At 41.1% G+C, this 19483-nt stretch overlaps 1 protein-coding gene across 50 annotated transcripts in view; it reads left to right on the top strand.

Moving 5' to 3' along the window:
* Positions 1-19483, top strand: part of ZBTB20 (zinc finger and BTB domain containing 20) — an 838196-nt gene that overhangs the window by 793503 nt on the left and 25210 nt on the right. For all 50 annotated transcript variants that reach the window (XM_055381701.2, XM_063704061.1, XM_055381680.2 and 47 more), the window contains one exon: positions 7242-8846. In XM_055381701.2, the coding sequence (XP_055237676.2) occupies positions 7242-8846 (1605 nt within the window). The remainder of the gene's footprint in view (positions 1-7241; positions 8847-19483) is intronic.

The raw sequence follows: 19483 nt of genomic DNA, 5'->3' as shown, positions 1-19483 counted from the left end.
AGGAAATGTATTTCTATATAACTACAAAAAAAAGAAATCAGAGTAGAGGTAAAATAAAGAATGGATAATATAATGAGGCTGGTGAAAATTTTACATAGAAAAGCTTACCATGAGGTCCTACATAGTTGCTAAAAGGGGGCCTAAATTTTTATTCTGAGCTCCCTAGTGAACAGAGCCAAGAGGGAAACATGATCAGTTATGATATTCACAGGCTCCACAAAGAAAAGCAAAACACAGCTTTTCCTGAGCACTGAGGTCTGGGAGAAGTTGATTGATTAATATATGTTTCCAATATCAAAGATCCTTATGGATAAATTTCTTCTATTGATTTAGATTTAAGATCCTTTGTATCCTTATGGTTCCATTTATACTGGGGTATTCTCAGTAAATGTTTCACTAATGAATTGGTGAAAATTCAAGTGACCCCAAAAGCAGCTTCATTCATAAGTCAGTTGTATTTACAGTTTTACAATATGGGCAAGCATGCCCTCATCCTTTCTTAGAGATAACAGCAGACTTAACATAAAATCAGGCAAGCCAAAGGCCTGGGCTAACCAAGGGAAACTGTGAGACCTCTAAGGCCAAGTAAAAAGACTTTTCTGGAATTACTTTCTCCTTTGGACCTGTAAAATCCCACTAGTACTGTAAATCTATTCTCAGCCTTAGATAAAGTACAAAGCTCTTATTTTTTGGTGGAGTGAAGAGAGGAAAAAGAAGTCAGGAATGGAAGATAAGTCAAGATCTGGGGATGGGCCTGAAAATCACAGAGCAAATGTTTTTCTAGTTCTCAATTTTGCCTCTTTGTTCCCCATACTTCAAACTTAGTAAAACTTTGTGGTATGACAGCAAAAAGGAAGAAAGGGAAGGAGGAAAATAGAAAGAAAGGCAGGCTCCCCATTACAAGTGCTATAGATCTTGCAAGTAAACTATTTTTTTGGCTGATTAGATGTGTATATTGAGTTTATGTTTATTTTTTATTCAAATTATACCACAATATCTAATTTTTAACAGTCAAAAGATGTTAAAGTGTGTTTTCTAATTCTTCTATGGATTTGTCTTAACTGTCAAAAGGGACTTACTCTGAGTAAAACAAAGTTTGCTAAATAATAGTTAGCTTCAACAGTTGTAAACTATATGTCTGTCATAATCCAGATTTCTGCTAATATTAGTAGTTACCTACATTTCTCTCTTCCCTTTCAATCTTTTTAAAAAATATTTCTCTTCTGAAAAGTAACTTTTCTCATTTTGGCCAAGATTGTTTGCTTTCTCATTGGTTGCTTTCTCATACAAAATAGTATCAGCTCAACTTAAGTAAATGGAAAATATCAGTTCAACAGACCTTATGCATCAGAGAGTAATGCAATCACAAAGTTTGCATCAGTTTTAGAAGCTTTGATTATGGAAAGTAGTTACAAGTATTTTAAAGAAGGGTGCCTGAATCTCAATCCACAGCTCTTAATTTGGGGAAAACACAGACCCCTTTGAGATTTTGATGAAAGCCACTGACCTTATTCCTATAAAAGTATAAACATGTCAATTTATAAAAACTATACATACCCCCCAAAACCAAAACATAAAACCAAGGACCTTTAAATACTTTTAAGTATTCTCTAGAAATGTTCTATGAATGAATAAAAATTCAGGTAATATTAAAGGCATACCCAATTACAGTATTGGGATCATAAATAGAATGGTGGTGTAAATACTGTAAACAAGTTAGTAATTTTTAATCTTTGTCTAGATAAAATAATAAGTAGTGACTAAAAAAGCACATCCAGCTAGTCCCCAACTTTCATAGGTAGCCATTCCTGCAAACATGTTTGAAAGTCAAATTTCTGCAAGTTCAAAGTCAAATTTCTGCAAATTTCAACAATTGATATACGTTTTATGTGAAGAATTCTGTTACCAATGGCTAAAAAAACGTGCTGAAATCCTTGATGGTTCCTCCACACTGGGCTTAGACAATCTGGAAGACAGAGGAGAACCTTTATTGGGAGATGGCCCAAAACACCCCCCTTTTCACCCAAGAATAGGTAAGTAAAACTGTACAGTTCGCCCTCCCATAGGCTGATGACCCTCCCTAGTCTCACTACAGAGGTAATAGCAGCTGGGATATGCTAGGTATATAGAGCCAAGGTAGGAGAAAGAGATCTTGTCTGCTTGCTGCCTTCCACTTGCATGTGTGATTTCTCCAGTGCTCCCAGCCACCTCCCAAGACTGTGATGATACTAATGAGATAGAAAGAGAGAGTGGGGTGGTGCAGAGTCATTTGCTGTGGATGGAACCTGTTAGCAAGAAACTACTATACCTCCTCTAGTGCAGGGATTCAGCAGGACTCCCTTGGCATATATGAGGAGGTAAAGTACATGTAACTGAAGTCTTACCCCAGGCAGGGGGTTTGGAGAATAAGGGGACTCAGTCACCAAAATACATCCCCCCTTTCTCCAGAGATGACTGGCTCTTTCCTAGTGTGACTAACTTGGCAAGCTGCACCCTGTTTCATGTGCAGACCCACTAACCTCATCTGGTGCCCCAGATTGAAAGCTCAAGGGCTTTCTGGCCCTGCCACTTGACTTAGGCTTATTAACTGGACCGAAATTTTTATTGGTTTTCATTTGAGAGCTGATGTTTCCTTCCAAGTCCAGAGACTTCAAATCCCCATCCCCCTCTGTAGCATCTTACCCTTGCACTAGTCTCATTTTATATATCCTTTTGCTCTCCTGATTGAGAAAGAACTGGATTTCACACCTAATTAAAAGAGATTGTATTGCCTGCTGTTTCCTTTCTTGCTCATTTTCTCTTGTGAGCAGGCAGCTTTTTATTCTCATGCTAAGTCCTATCCCTGGACCCCTGCAGCTTAAGGGACAGGCAGGAGCAACGTTCCTGCAAAACAGAGAGTCAGGCCCTCTATCCCAATTCCCCACAGGCAGATTTTCCCTTCGGTACTCACCCCTGCTTTAGCCCTGTCTGTGTTGTGCTCTCGCAGAACAGTCTCTTAGAATACATGATGACTTTCATTACTGCAATTCCTTCCATGTTTCGAGGGAATGCCATCACAAGCTGACTCTATATTTTTACTCTAGTAAAAAGGAGGTAAGTTATTATTTTAAAACACAGAGAACTATTTTTATCACTATTTCATTTTGCCATCAGTTTTGTGTTCATAACACTGTGCATTTTTTATTTTGGGTGGGGAAGAATCCCCAAATACACATGATCATGTAATCTATGTAAAGTTTTGTGGTTTTGTACAGTTGATAGGGTTGGGGTTTGGGTGTGTGTGTGTGTGTGTGTGTGTGTTTTTCTTGAATAGCCCAAATGCCTATTCAGTGCCAATCTAAGAAAGAATAGAGTTAGCATTTTCACACCATTCCTTCCTATACACTCCCTGAATAACCATCTAATCAAGATTTGTTTTCAATGGGGGACAAATCTTCTACAGTAGAGTATTTCAGATTTATTCCATTGGAATCTATACATTAATGCCCATTGGATGAAAAGGACATGCTCACAAAAGCCTGGACTTTGCCTTGCTGTGGCAGAAACTTTTTCCCACTGTATTAGTGTTAAAAATAAAAGAAAGCCTGGGAAAGGAATTGCCTCAGCATTGTGTGCTGGAGGAATGAGGCGTGCTTGAAAGGGGAGGCAGGGTCCCCCTTCGCATCTGTACTCATATCAGCAAAAACGATTCAGCTTTTCATGGCTGTTCACTGCAGTGTGGGGCCAGTGTACTCAGGGAGATATTTAAGAATTGTGTCTATAAAATTCAACCAGGCGTGTCAGATCAGGTTGTGTACGTGTGCAGGTTTAGGTTTGTCTCTGTGGTTTTTAATGAAGTTGGTGGCAATATTATCACAAGAGTCTTAACTCAGACTATTTAGTAGATAACTTGATTGTTTAGATGAACAAAATTTGCAATCCAATCTGGTCAAACAGTTTGGATTTTTCTCATGAAATTGTGTGTGTGTGTGTGTGGTTATCTGTGTTCATTTCTCATCTCTAAAGCAACCTTCATCATTACTTTCAGTGTCTTTCTTTTTTTTCTGCTGAGAATTAAGATAACTCTCGATCTTTGGGCACTTCAAGTTTCATTCCTCAGTGATCCACTGTTATGCAGTGGAAAAAGCTTTAAGAGGCATAGTTTCTAATCCCAACACTGCCATGTGCTACTGTGCAAAACTTTGGGCAAGTCATTTAGACATTTTGAGAGCCTCAACTTTCTCTTATATGAAATAGCAATAATAAGACTTGTCCTGAAGGACTGGGCACAGTGGCTCATGCCTGTAATCCCAGCACTTTGGGAGGCCGAGGCGGGCAGATCACCTGAGGTCAGGAGTTTGAGACCAGCCTGGCCAACATGGTGAAAACTCATCTACTAAAAATATAAAAATTAGCCAGGTGTGGTGGTGCATGCCTGTAATCCCAGCTACTCAAGAGGCTGAGGCACAAGAATCACTTAAACCCAGGAGTTGAAGGTTGCAGTGAGCTGAGATTGTGCCACTGCACTCCAGCCTGGGCAACAGAGCAAGACTCTGTCAAAAAACAAAAAACAAAAACCCTGTTCAGAACACACATAGGATTGTTGTAAGGAATAAATGAGATGTTACATGTAAAAGAGTTGTATACACTGTCAAACACTACATGGATACTAATTATTGTGATAATTGTGATAGAGCTACTTCCCAGAATTATCTGAAAGAAAACTGTCATATATGACATCTCTAGTGTTATTGTTGTAACTAATGCTATGAGCAAATGTATGTTTAAAGAGTGTTTTCACTTGTGTAGAAAAAAATGTTGTAATAAATCCATCCTACACAGAGATGATCACAGACACAACCAGTTTTACTGCTTATTGTTTTACTTAAATGAAAGAGACCTTGGTTATAGTAAAATTGTATATAAAAAATCCTAAACCATAGTGCCAGTTAGTTAGTTGTCTTACTTCTTGCACTGTGACATCTAAAAAAATAAGTTTTTTAAGTTAGACAACTGAGGCTATGTCAAAGCATCACAGCCTAAAAACATGAAAGCCATGCTAAATCACGGATAGGTATAGAAGTAGCTGGAGGTAGTAGTAGACAAAGCCTTTCACACAGCTTCACAACAGAGCCGTGGATCCCTAAGGGCCAGACCTCAGTAAGGGGCAAACTATGCAATATAATGAAGCAGTTAAGAGGGTGAACTCTAGAGCCAGACTGCCTGGGTTTAAATGCCAGTCTACCAGCAATTGCCTGTGTGTACTTGAGCAAGTTTCTTAGTTTCTCTGGCCTCAGTTTCCTCATCTGTAAAATGGGAATAATATCATCTACTCCCCATGGTTGCTGTAAGATTAAATGAAATCATATACAGAAAGCAGTTAGAACAGTAACCCCTAAAAAATGTTATCTTGTGATTACTATCATGGTATGTATGTATGGTGAACTCAGCAAGGACTTGAAATTTGGTCTGCTGCTGATTGAGCTCCTGAACAGCCCTTCCTGGGTTATTTGTGCCTTCCTTTGGGGCCATATTTTGTGTTAACATGGTTATAGGGGATTTACCTTAATTCTTTAATCTGGCAAAGAGAACTTGTCTTATATAAGTAAAAACGATGGAATCTGTAGCCTAATACAGTATTTTAGGCACATAACAGACCTGATAGAGTCAGAACAAGAAAGAATGCTCTTATACAAATTAGTGCAAATTGTATTATTGAACATTTATTAAGTTAAGCTCATACCATGTGAGGGTGATTGAGTGAAGCAAGGCAGAAACGCTCATTGAGCTCAGAGTTTCCTGAACAAGTCTTCTATCGCAAGGTAGAGCAGAAAGAGTTTGAGGAGGTAGGCCTTCTTCGTATCTGCAGGCTGTTACCTCTCAGATGGCTTCTCACAAGACGGAGAGATTTGGGTCCAGGCCAACAATCAGTGCTTGGGCCATTTGGTTTTGAAAGCCCACTTATTTCACTTTCCCAAGCTGATTGTTCAGTTGTAAAGGCAAGAATGGGGAATCTGATTGAAGAATTATTTGGAGGGGGATTCTCTAGAGCCATCTCAGAGGTGAGTTAGAAAAATAGAAAAGCCCTAAGATCTACTGCTGTAGCCACCTGTTTTCTTTCTCATTCTGAATCCAAATCTTATCAATAGTATCCCTTGCCATAACAGCCTACGTTATAGGGTGGCGCTGGGTCAGGCTATCCGCAGCCTCCACATAGCTGTTGCCTTCCTCCTGGGAGCTGTTTAATACTTCCCTGTGGCAAGTACATAAAGCACCCTATTACCCAAGGAGATCATATATCCCACTTCTGGTTTACTCCTGCTATCCGGGCCTAATTATTAACAATGCTCTCTTTCACTCTTGAAAGTGCCCTGTTTGCATAATAAATATGATCACCAATGTACTGTAGTCTCCTGGGTCAGAACTGCCATCTCTGACCTTTTTAACATTCCTCCTTCATTAAGCCTCAGAAAATTCAGAAAACCTTCCATATCACATGTAACCACCCTAGAAAGTGCTCAAACAGGTTGTCAGAGATGACAAGAAGAATGAGTAGATACAGAAAGCAGCCATGGAGTGCCCGTTTAGCTAGCAGATTGCTTTCTGTAGCCCATCCATCATCAGGAAAGCATGATCATGACTGTTTGGTAGATATCTTAGTCTGGGTTGAATTTTCCAAGAATTTTTGCATACCTGGTGTGGGTTTTGATAATACGCCATATGACTTAATAGGAAGGGGGTTAGTTAACTATGAATATGGTCACTGTGTATGAATAAAATAAGAGACTTTGTTAAGTTGGGGGAAATGTAAACTTTCCCAAAGAATCTGGGCTTAGGCCTGTCTAAAGTGAAGGCAAAGTAAATAAATACATAAATAAAAATAAAGTGGAGGTTTAGTGTTCCATAAGAACAAGTCTTCCATTTGCCTTTCAGTTCTTTGCTGAAGCTGTAGGAATAGCAGGCAAACAAACCATCTGGTTATTAGGCCACTCTACCTCAGCCGAAGCTCTGGGGAGTTAATATGGATACCCAAAATGGCTGCGGCACTAAGGCCGGAATTGGAGCAAAATTCAAGGTCCTTTTCCCTCAGGTCATCGTACCTACAGCTTGTATGCCGCAGCCTGTCCATCTCCCCACTTGCATATGTAAGGGCAGTGCTTCTAGGAGCCATGAGCATTACTCACCTGAAACCTAGGTGTTAGGAATGCAACCAGCTAGATCTGACCCATGCCCTGTTTTGTGTCTGCGTTGACATGCTGCAGGTGACATCAGTTGCAAGGGGATGACCGAGCGCATTCACAGCATCAACCTTCACAACTTCAGCAATTCCGTGCTCGAGACCCTCAACGAGCAGCGCAACCGTGGCCACTTCTGTGACGTAACGGTGCGCATCCACGGGAGCATGCTGCGCGCACACCGCTGCGTGCTGGCAGCCGGCAGCCCCTTCTTCCAGGACAAACTGCTGCTTGGCTACAGCGACATCGAGATCCCGTCGGTGGTGTCAGTGCAGTCAGTGCAAAAGCTCATTGACTTCATGTACAGCGGCGTGCTACGGGTCTCGCAGTCGGAAGCTCTGCAGATCCTCACGGCCGCCAGCATCCTGCAGATCAAAACAGTCATCGACGAGTGCACGCGCATCGTGTCCCAGAACGTGGGCGATGTGTTCCCGGGGATCCAGGACTCGGGCCAGGACACGCCGCGGGGCACTCCCGAGTCAGGCACGTCAGGCCAGAGCAGCGACACGGAGTCGGGCTACCTGCAGAGCCACCCACAGCACAGCGTGGACAGGATCTACTCGGCACTCTACGCGTGCTCCATGCAGAATGGCAGCGGCGAGCGCTCTTTTTACAGCGGCGCAGTGGTCAGCCACCACGAGACTGCGCTCGGCCTGTCCCGCGACCACCACATGGAAGACCCCAGCTGGATCACACGCATCCATGAGCGCTCGCAGCAGATGGAGCGCTACCTGTCCACCACCCCCGAGACCACGCACTGCCGCAAGCAGCCCCGGCCTGTGCGCATCCAGACCCTAGTGGGCAACATCCACATCAAGCAGGAGATGGAGGACGATTACGACTACTACGGGCAGCAAAGGGTGCAGATCCTAGAACGCAACGAATCCGAGGAGTGCACGGAAGACACAGACCAGGCCGAGGGCACCGAGAGTGAGCCCAAAGGTGAAAGCTTCGACTCGGGCGTCAGCTCCTCCATAGGCACCGAGCCTGACTCGGTGGAGCAGCAGTTTGGGCCTGGGGCGGCGCGGGACAGCCAGGCTGAACCCACCCAACCCGAGCAGGCTGCAGAAGCCCCCGCTGAGGGTGGTCCGCAGACAAACCAGCTAGAAACAGGTGCTTCCTCTCCGGAGAGAAGCAATGAAGTGGAGATGGACAGCACTGTTATCACTGTCAGCAACAGCTCCGACAAGAGCGTCCTACAACAGCCTTCGGTCAACACGTCCATGGGGCAGCCATTGCCAAGTACCCAGCTCTACTTACGCCAGACAGAAACCCTCACCAGCAACCTGAGGATGCCTCTGACCTTGACCAGCAACACGCAGGTCATTGGCACAGCTGGCAACACCTACCTGCCAGCCCTCTTCACTACCCAGCCCGCGGGCAGTGGCCCCAAGCCTTTCCTCTTCAGCCTGCCACAGCCCCTGGCAGGCCAGCAGACCCAGTTTGTGACAGTGTCCCAGCCTGGTCTGTCGACCTTTACTGCACAGCTGCCAGCGCCACAGCCCCTGGCCTCATCCGCAGGCCACAGCACAGCCAGTGGGCAAGGCGAAAAAAAGCCTTATGAGTGCACTCTCTGCAACAAGACTTTCACCGCCAAACAGAACTACGTCAAGCACATGTTCGTACACACAGGTGAGTGTCGCCCCACCTGGAGGCCTGGCAGCAGGGGCTGAGGGGGCTGTGGGAAGGCAAGGTAAGAGAGCAGGTAGAAGGGAAGGTTTGGGATCATCTTTCAGATTTTAAACAGACCCCACCACAAGCCTCTTCTAGAAACCCCAACTGTGTTCCTCCCATCATAAGAACAAAGCACCCTGTCACCAAGAGACACCGTCACAGGAACCCTTTATGGAGAAGGGATGTCCTAGGGATGTCCAGACTGCAGAATAGAAGACTCAGGTCATTATATAAGCCATATTCAAGTGTTTGTGTTTCAGAGGCAGCATATTGTAGTCAGGAAGAGCTTGAGCTCTAGAGCCAGATGGCCTGGGTGTAAATTCAAGCTTAGCCACTACTAAACCTTGTCGCCTTGGAAAAATTACTTAACTTGTCTATACTTCAGTTTCCTTGTGTATAAAATGAGAATAATCGTGATACGCCTTCCTTATAGTGCTGTTTTGAGAATAAATTAATACATATGAAGTCTTTAGAGTACTTCCAAGCACATAATAAGTGCTCTATAAGTGGCAGCTATTATTAAGATGGTTAAGAGGGGGAGACATTCAGTTTGTATAGTTTGGCTCCAAAAGGTAGAACTAGACCAATGATTAGATGCTATCAGGAGATCCTTTCCACAAAATAAAAGAAAAATTTTGTTAACAATTAGATCTGCTCTAATATCAGATAGACTGCCTTTAAATGGAGTGAGTTTCTGTAATTAGACACATTCAAGGAGAGAATGGATGAACATTTTTAGGGATTTTGTACACAGGATTCAGTCATCAAGATGGGCAAGATCATGTTTCATCCCTGGATTCTATGATTCCAGAGCTAAGATCTTCTGATCTCTCAGCCAGTCCTTTTTCATAGCTCCATAGTGGGACAGAGATATGGAATTCCCATAGAATTGGGCATTCCATGGATGTGCCTCCATATAAGTGAGCACGTAAGCGATTGTGATTTCACTTAGATTCTCTTGGACCTAAGAATACCTACAACAGTGATGATCATTGTATTTGAAATTCTTTTTTTTTTTTTTTTTTTTTTTTTGAGACAGGGTCTCACTCTGTCGCCCAGGCTGGAGTGCAGTAGCATGATCTCGGCTCACTGCAGCCTCAACCTCCCGGACTGAAGCAATCCTCCCACTTCAGCCTCCCAAGTAGCTGGGTCTACAGGCACATGCCACCACGCTCATTTAACTTTTTTATTTTTTGTAGAGACAGGGTCTTACCATGTTGCCTAAGCTGGTCTCAAACTCCTGAGCTCAAGCCATCTGCCTGCCTCAGCCTCCCAAAGTTATGAGATTACAGGCATAAGCCACTGTGCCTGGCCTCAGAATACCCTTATTAAATGGCAAATAATTTACCAGGGAAAAGTTACATACTCAAATTCTGATACATGAAAACAAATTAGTTTCTCAAAACAACCTTGTTTCTCAGATCAGCTAGTAGGAATCCAAGAGAGAAGACATAAAACAGCAAAGTTTAGATTGGGGACTGAAGGGAAGGAAAGCAACAGAGATAGAGGCAAGGTATCAAACATGGAATTGTACAACTGAAATAGAACGTTGCTTAAGATAAACTTTGCCTTCTTTGCAGGGTAATGTAAGTCAGAACATTATGTAAATTAATGTATGTACTTTTATGAGAATCAGTTTTTAAAGATCACAGTATTCACACTTCCAAATAAACAGAGTGACTCACTACTGAATTTATGAAGAAACTTGGGTAGTGGTGAGTTGCTTTGTTTACTTGGGATAAATGTGAATGTACTAATAACCAGAGGTAAATCACAAGAAATTTTCCATATGGTATAGATATCACCATTATTAGGTGAATTAATCAAATAGTAATGTATTTATTTTGTAGCATCTTATGATTTATAGAGTGCTGTCACATAGTTTATATCCTTTCCTCCCCTGTATAGCTGATTTATAAGCCATTAAATTAAGGAACATGGGGGAGGGGTGCAGGAAGGACCATCTGTGAAAGTATCTCCTTAACCAAAGTTGACTTTGCTGGTCTTGGATCCATAAACATATCTGCTCTCCCCTCTGTACATCTCTTCAAGTAGACCTATCAGATGTAAAATTCACACATTCTGTTAGATCACATAATAAAATAAGTCTTTAAATTTGCAACATAAAATTTTCAGTGTACTACCAAAAAGTATCTTCGTGATGTATAAATACATTTCTCCAATGGATTCACTGAAGGATTCTGTGGTTAACCGAGATAACTAGATTTGGACATAAGAAAACCAGCAAAGGATTTGTGCACTCAGACACAGATGCAAAAGCTGTAGGTAGAGTCATTTTATAAATCTGAGTTATGCTTAAAATGTGGACTTCAGTTTTCTAGTAAATTATGAACATCGTCAGTAAATTATGAATGTTATTGTAATGGTGTGTATAATATAGCCCCATCTGAAAATAATAATGTGCATATATCAATCAGGCACCTAATTTAAAAGAAGTAATGCTCTTCCCTTTCATTCCAGAATTATTTGGCAGTGGCAGTTTGGAAATCCTATCAGTCTTTCAAGACTATTGTCTAACTAAAGGATCCCCTAACCTAACAAAGTTTTAGAACAATTGGTCTAGATTTCAAAAAGCAAGACAGCCAGAACATGTGGAAATAATTCAAGACCTGGGTTCATTGTAGCTCGCATTTCCAAACAAAGTTCTTTTCAATTTCTAGGGAAAACGTAAAAAAATGGAGCCTCAAAACTTTCCAAGAGCCCAATGGAAGTGATAAAAATTCAAAGCAAAAAGTCCAAATGTTAGTATAAAAAGATTCTAGACAGCACAGGGATACTTGTAAGAGTAGAGCTGGACTCTGTGTTCCCACCCATACTCTAAGCAAAAAGAGTCCTAAAAAAAAGAATAGCTTGACAAAGTTAAAAAGAAATTTGAGTTCTCTCCATTACAGCTGCTATGCAAACCAATAGACCTGCAGAGTAACTGTCTTAGCAATTCAGTAACTCCAAAGTTTAATATAGATGGTAGTTGCTTTCAACAACTGCAGAGATAAATTGTGTGTGATGGTATACACCAATAGTCCCAGATACTCAGGAGGCTGAGGCGGGAAGATCACTTGAGCCCAGGAGTTTCGAGGCCAACCTGGGTACCTATCTCTTAAAAAAAAAAAAAACCTGAAGAGAATAAATTCTAAGATTCAGATTCCAATTAAAATCTTGTACTGCTCTATGTTAATGATCCACATTCATGAAAGAAAGTGTTTGGGGCCAGGCATGGTGGCTCACGCCTGTAATCCCAGGACTTTGGGAGGTAAAGGTGGGCGGATCACTTGAGCCGAGGAGTTTGAGACCAGCCTGGACAACTTGGCAAGACCCCAGCTCTACAAAAACTATAAAAATTAACCAGACATGGTGCTGCATGCCTATAGTTCCAGCTACTTGGGAGGCTGAAGTGGGAAGATCACTTGAGCCCAGGAGGCAGAGGTTACAGTGAGCGGAGATCACACCACTGCACTCCACCCCGGGCAATATAGCAGGACTCTGTATCAAAAAAAAAAAAAAAAAAAAAAAAAAAAAATCTGTTTGAGACAAAGAAGTAGTCCATCATATTGGCTTTGGAGCTAAGCTCTACCTTTAAGAATCAAGGAAGCTTTAGTTGTAAAGCATATTTCATAGTGATTATAACCCAAAAATTTAAAGTAGAGGCATAAATGAAAGACGATTGTACTGTAATTAGATGATTTGGATCCAGTTTTGTTTCCTCTAAATGCCTGTGTATCCTTCAACAAGTCAGTTAATTTCACAACCCTCTATTTCTTTGAGTTTAAAATAAAAATGATTTTTTCTGCCTTTTGATGTAAACGTATGATGCATGTGAGAGCTTTTCAGAAGAGGCAAAGTGTTACTTAATTAGAAAAATAAAAAATCCTCATCATTATTACTTTTCGCCCCTACTACCCAGGAGACACTTAGTTTCTTTGCTCTATTTCCTGTCTCTGAATAATACACGCTTGACATGTGTCCTTCCTCTTTGGAATTTAAACGCTGAAACTCCTTTATACTCCTTAGATTGCTCTTGAATATTCTTCATAACAAGAATTTTTTTATTTCTTAACAATTTTTATAACAGTAAAAGAAAATTCCTCACCTAACCACTCTTTATCCACTGCTAAACAAACCACGGAGGACTTCCTTATCTCTAGGAGTTTCTTTCATTCACTTACTGCAGCTTCATAAAAGTTGTGAGAAAGGAAACTAAGAGTTAAGGGCATGTTTGAAAGCAACAGAATTAGAGAGAAAAAAACAAAGATAATACAAACCATCCTGTCAGGGAAGAAAGCAGTGCTCCCCTCTACCCCCTTCATCAAGAGAAAAAAGCAGAAGTCAAATAAAGGAATGGAAATGAAAGGGAAAGACAGAGAATACAAGAAGGATAAGCCTTGGTGTCAACGTGGATGTGGAAGGCAAGCAATAGGGCAAATTCAAAGATAACCCTGGAGCAGTGTGATCCCTACACTAGCAGCATGCAAATTATGTTCCCCCACCCTTCACCCCCACCCCAGACATCCTAAATCAGAAACTCAGGCAATGGAGCCTAGCAATCTGTGTAACAAGCCCTGGTTCATGCTGAAGTTGAGAATCAATTCCCTAGAGAGGTGAGCCTGGGTAATTAGAAGAATGGCATCAGGTTGCTTTTGTTACATAACATTTTTTAAAATTCCACTAATAAGAATCTGTTTAGAAGAAGTAAATCAAAATTATGGATCAAAGCTTGATTTTGTAGTGGATAAATTATATCACAGAAACTAATCACTCACATATAAGAGGTAAGTTGAGTCTTCCAAATTACATAGGTCACATGGCAAATGTATCCCTTCTGGTATTTAGCAGGACTGACTTGTATTATTCATATCATCATGTATTATCTTTACACCTTCCCTTTAGAATGTAAACTCTGTGAGAGCGGAAACACACACACACAGAGACATACATTTCACACACGTATATATACATGTATATCACACTTTCATATGCCCATTCATTTGGTCAGTGTGCACATTCGCCGAAAACCAGCTGATCTCCAAAAACTATTGAAATAAAATAAATAAAAGAAAATTTTAAAATGTGAACACGCTTTCCAGGAGAATTTAATTCAAGGGACTTATACACAGATACATTCTTTTCACAGCAAGAGTTTTAAATTTCTTTGTTTTTTCTCTTTTTTTATTTGCTAGAGAATATATTGTACACATATCTGTGTTCACACTTTTGTGTTTTTTTTTTACACACAAGAGATAAATATTTTGGCGTTTTCTGAATCATATTATCAACAGCCCGTTCACTGGTGACTGTTTTTAGCCCATTGGTATCCTCTGCACATACAGTAATTTTGCTTATTACTTTGAGAAGTTCAGCTATTTCAGCCATGAATTCAATGTAAATAGACATAGTAACAATAGTAGCATAACAATGTTGGTGATTGGGCCATAATAGTCATATGAAGATAATGTGTTAATCCTCATATGGAGCTTGGACTATTAATTATATCAAGCCAGTGGGTGTAAAGTAACAAGTATAAGGCTTGGAGTGAGAAGGCCATGATATTACCACTTTCTGGCTGAGTCACTTTGGCTAAGTTCTATAACTGACCTAAGCCTCAGTTTTTCAGATCTGTAGTACTTACTTTACATGATTGCTCTGTGAACTGAATAACATAATTTATGTGAAAACACTTAATTATGAATGCTGTAAAACTATCAAAGCCATTAATATGTGTTATAGTAGCATCATACATTTTGCAGCATAATCCAGAGAACAAGGAATTGTTAACAAGGGAGAGGAAGATAATCTGGTTGGGCTAGTATTATACTCTCAGGTGTTACTGACTTCTTAGATGACCTTCAAGATGTTAGTACAACTCTCTCTACTTGGAGATGCTATTTTCTGGGGATGTTAATATCCACTCTATTCACAAAATTTTAAGAAAAGTCAAGTAGCATGGATGAAACTCTCCAAAGTTCTGCTTAAAACTAAAATATCTTAGTTGTCACTGAAGCCACAGATATTTTGTGAATGCAGTATGTTCCCCATAGGCAGTCCCTCTTAGCCTCACACTCCAAGCTGGCAACAGGATCACATCCCAGGGAATGAACAGAAAGGCTGGCAGGCAATCACACCGCTGATATCTCAGGTGTGTGGGCCCCCCATTTTTTTCGAGATGGAGTCTCACTCTGTTGCCCAGGCTGGAGTGCAGTGGTGCCATCTCTGCTCACTTCAACCTCCGCCTCCCGGGTTCAAGTGATTCTCCTGCCTCAGCCTCCTGAGTAGCTGGGATTACGGGCGCCTACCACCACGCCCAGCTAATTTTTTGTATTTTGAGTAGAGATGTGGTTTCACCATGTTGGTCAGGCCGGTCTCGGCCTCCTGACCTCAGGTGATCCACCTGCCTCAGCCTCCCAAGGTACAGGGATTACAGGCGTGAGCCACGGCGCCCGGCCGTGTGGGCCCCCTTTTAAACAGATGTCTCTTGACAGAGACTAGACTCTGCAGCCAGTAAAAGCTCCATATGATTCCATCTGAATGTACTTCCATTGTTAATATGGAAACTTCTCCATTTTCTGGTCGTGTCTTGATGTTCCCCATTCAGAGGACCTGGACTTTCAAGTGTTCCTTCTGCTTTCCTCACCAGTGGCCACCTTGCGCTACCCACCTTCTCCTCTTTCTCCTCCTTCCTTGCTGCCTGCTGTCTCATCAAGCACCCTGTCTTGGTTTTTTGACCCATCACTGTACTCACGAAAGAGGAGGGCATTGTACTAGGGCAGATGATGGGGAGGCAGAGAGAACAGGAGAGTCAGGTAGGAACAGTGCTTCTGAAAAATCTCCTGATAACAGCATTCATTGTCCTTTTCACAGCTCAGGAGAAGCCTTGGTTAAAATGAGGGGAAAAAATCAGTAGAATAAGTGGGTTCTTGCTGAGCCCCCAGTGCAAGAGGTTCCTATTCAAAATTGGGGTGTCTTTACCCATTAGGATGGCTTTTACTTGAACTTTGTGAGCTTCAGGCAGAACCCTCTGCATCTTCTAACCTAAGCAGGATCTTCTTCCTTTTTTTTTTTTTTTTTTCACTTTTCAGTCATGGTAGAGTTAAGTGTCAGAGCTGGTCCATGAGAAGAAGGTGATGAGCAGGCATTGAAAAATTTAGAAAAACGTATACTTTTACCACGCCCAACACCCTTGGCAAGGCAGTAAAGGGCACTGCCTCCCCCTCAGTTTCTTCCCTTGCTGTTTGGTTTCTGTGCCTCCAGTGCTCAGTCACGGGTTTCCTAGGAAATCCTCTGTCTGTGCTCTGTGCTGACATTTTATCCATATACCACTTCTTGCCATTCGCATATGTAATTGAGAGAGTAGACTATACCTTTAACTCTGAATTACATAGCTGCAATATAATCACTTGTTTTACTGATTATCTGAAATAATTTTTTAAAAATTCAGGATTGACTTCCATATACCATGCAAGTCATTTCGCAGTTGGTTTCATTTATCCTTGGTTCCTTTGTGATGAATGGAACAGCTTAATTTTTCTTAAAATGACCACATTCTCTGTACTAAGTGCTTTATCTCTTCAGTTTTCAAAATGCCTTCACGAGACAGGTACTTACTATATTATTCTCAAGTTATAGATAAGGAAACTGAGGCTTATAGAGGTTAAATGACATGCCCAAGTCACTCAGCCAAGGAAATGGAATTCATATCTGACTCCTACATCTGTATAGGCCCAAAATGGATCATTTAAAGTGAAGGAACTTACATGACCTTCCCCTTGATGTTATAATTCAATTATCCACTTTTTACTTTGTGTCCCCTTCTGACAAATCAGACTTGCCATTCCTGACCATAGGCTTAAACCTGGAAAACCATCTCTGACCATTTATCTTCACTTTTTGTTTCTTTACTTGGAGAGCAACAATCGACAGACCTCATCCATTTTATGTATAATGTCTAAAACCATTTTGGGATTGCTGTAAGTAATATGCAAGAAAATAGTGGGAAAAAATTTTTTCTTAAAACACAATCATTCATTCCTGCTGAGTGACTGCGTTTCAAATTCATACAGAAGTGAAAGTTGTGAGCACCTCACTAATCTGAAAATATACCCCATTTAGTAAGACAGTTTCTGAAATACCTACACTCCACCATCACAGCACCTTAATAATTATAGAGAGCACCTTCCTTTAAGCAGCTCCCAAGTGCTTTGCAAACATTTCTCTTTATTAAGTAACATACCATTGTTCTGTGGCCGGGAAGGGAACAGGATACTTTGTCTTATTTCAAATGTGAGACTGTTAATGCATTCAGTGACTAAGTAGGTTGCCCTTGGGTCATTCACTGACAAGGCCAGGACTAGAGTCCTCAGGGGTTGCAGTCCACCATGGACTCAGGACCACTAAATCCACAAAGGACCATGTGCAACTGCCTGGTCCAACTCTTCACATACAGAAAATGAAATAAACCCAGAGAAATGAAAACACTTAAAAAGCCCAGGGTCACATGGATAATTAATGGTAGAACCAATACTACATGCACACAAACAACATACCTATATATGCTATGGAGAGAAACATGACAACTGTGAGGAATCAATTTATAGACAGATTAGAAGAGTGTGAGAATAAAAAGTCTTCATCAGTGACCTTGCCTTGAGGAAAAACACACAGAAGGTGAAAGTTTCAAACAGCAGAGCATTTTAACATAGGTGAAGTTTCAACTTCTTAGCAGCCAAAATACCATCTGGAATTTAAGGCACGCTTCCCATAAAAGGTGACAGGTGGACACGTTTTAAATGATAGTTGGCCAGCCTATCATAGCCTCTATAAATCGTCTGAAAGCATGAGGATAGCAAAGACCAGCTGACTTCCAGGCATGTTTACAGCTGACAGAAATGTTTCAGCTAAAAACATGCATGGCTGTCTCTCTTAGGGAATCTCTTACTTCAAAAAAAAAGGTACCAATGTAAACACTATGCATAGACTGAAGTCTTCAGCAAATTGAGATTATTAGCAATGAGGCTTCCCTAACCTTTCCTGTTTTAATCTAAAAGTAAAATTATCTTCTAACCATGTGATCTTATGCAGCATACTGTCTGGTCAGTGTGCTTCAAAACATATCTGTTTATGTTTGAAAACACAACAGCAACAAATTCCTGATGAGAGAAAGTTTAATAAAATGGATCATGAACATACAGCACTTAATACCAACCCCGCTACATAGTCAGCACTTAATACCAACCTTGCTTCATAGTAAGCACTCAATACATGGTGATTGTTTTCATTGCTGCTACTACCATAATACATCAAAGCTCTCCTATTTCATAATGGGAAAAAAGGAAAAACAGTCAAGGCATATATTTTAAGTGGAAGTTAGCTCAAATTTTAAAAGACTTCTTACCTTGATGCATAGTCCAAATGTTGAAATATTACCCTAAGGAGTTTCAGAGGCTTTGAGTTTTAGTTTGGATCATGAAAGAGTATGTGGAAGAAGGACTTTTCTCTCTGAGGTGAGGGCCTACACTGGGCAGTCAGGAATGAGGTGGTAGAGATGGACCAAACACGCAGTTCATCTCACCTATCAGGAGCAGAGCTGAGAACAAACAGCACGAAGAAAACAAGTCTTTAAGTAATTATCTTAAAGAGATGCCACGGACCCATGGACTTTAAGAATACCTCATGCACTGAGTATTATTACTTACCTTACTGTTTGTAACAAACTTGATCATTTGGTTTCTAAGCCAAGCCAAAGCAGTAAACTGAGGAAAAACAAGGGTTTCTGCCAACAGGCTGAGAGCAAAGGAGGACACAGGAAAACTATTTTAAAAATTGACCCAAGAGTTCAAAAAGCATATGGAAGCATTTAATGGGGGTGGGAGGTATCCTTGTAATAAGAATACCATGCATGTATTCCCACACTGCTCTTGGTGGTCTGCAAAGTGATTTCATATGTATTTTATGTCAACACCAGCACAATGAGGCAAGTAGGACTATATACCTCAGAGGCATTTGGTGATTTGTCAGAGTGGAGTGTAGTGTGTTGGTGCCCAGATTTGAATAGGATCATTTGAGTCTGATATCATCATGTTGCCCACCGCCTACTCAGCCTCTACACCCGATGAGGCCAATCTGCAGCTCACTACAGTCAATAGAGAACAGGCAATTAACCCTTAAGTTATATTTTAGAAAGATTTCTGTCTAAAGTAGATAAACTTTAAAGTATAGCTCTTCAAAATAACGTATTCCTATGTTGGCAAATATTTTCCAAACACAATCAACACATAGGTGTATTTCTTAGACTACTAGAAGCGGGGACTTTCCCCAAGGAACCAAGCTATAGTGACCAATATCCTTAGTTCTCAAGGATTCTAGAGCACCCCATGTCTCCAAAGATCTTTCTTCTCTCTTATTTCTTCTATTTGTTTGATAATGTTAATGGGAAACACTAAATCCCCTAATCAGGACACCGAAAGTGACCCCCTTCAAAAGTAGCCCTCCCTTTTCCGCGGAGTGACCTTGAAGACTTTTAGTGGGGAATATCTGGTAGCTTTCCAAGAAAGCCGTTTTATGGCACAGGGAAATGGAAAACAAAA

This window comes from Gorilla gorilla, chromosome 2, assembly GCF_029281585.2.
Source record: "Gorilla gorilla gorilla isolate KB3781 chromosome 2, NHGRI_mGorGor1-v2.1_pri, whole genome shotgun sequence".
Lineage (NCBI taxonomy): Eukaryota > Metazoa > Chordata > Mammalia > Primates > Hominidae > Gorilla > Gorilla gorilla.
The sequence above is the reverse complement of the archived record's forward strand: the minus strand, read 5'-3'. Positions and strand labels throughout refer to the sequence as shown.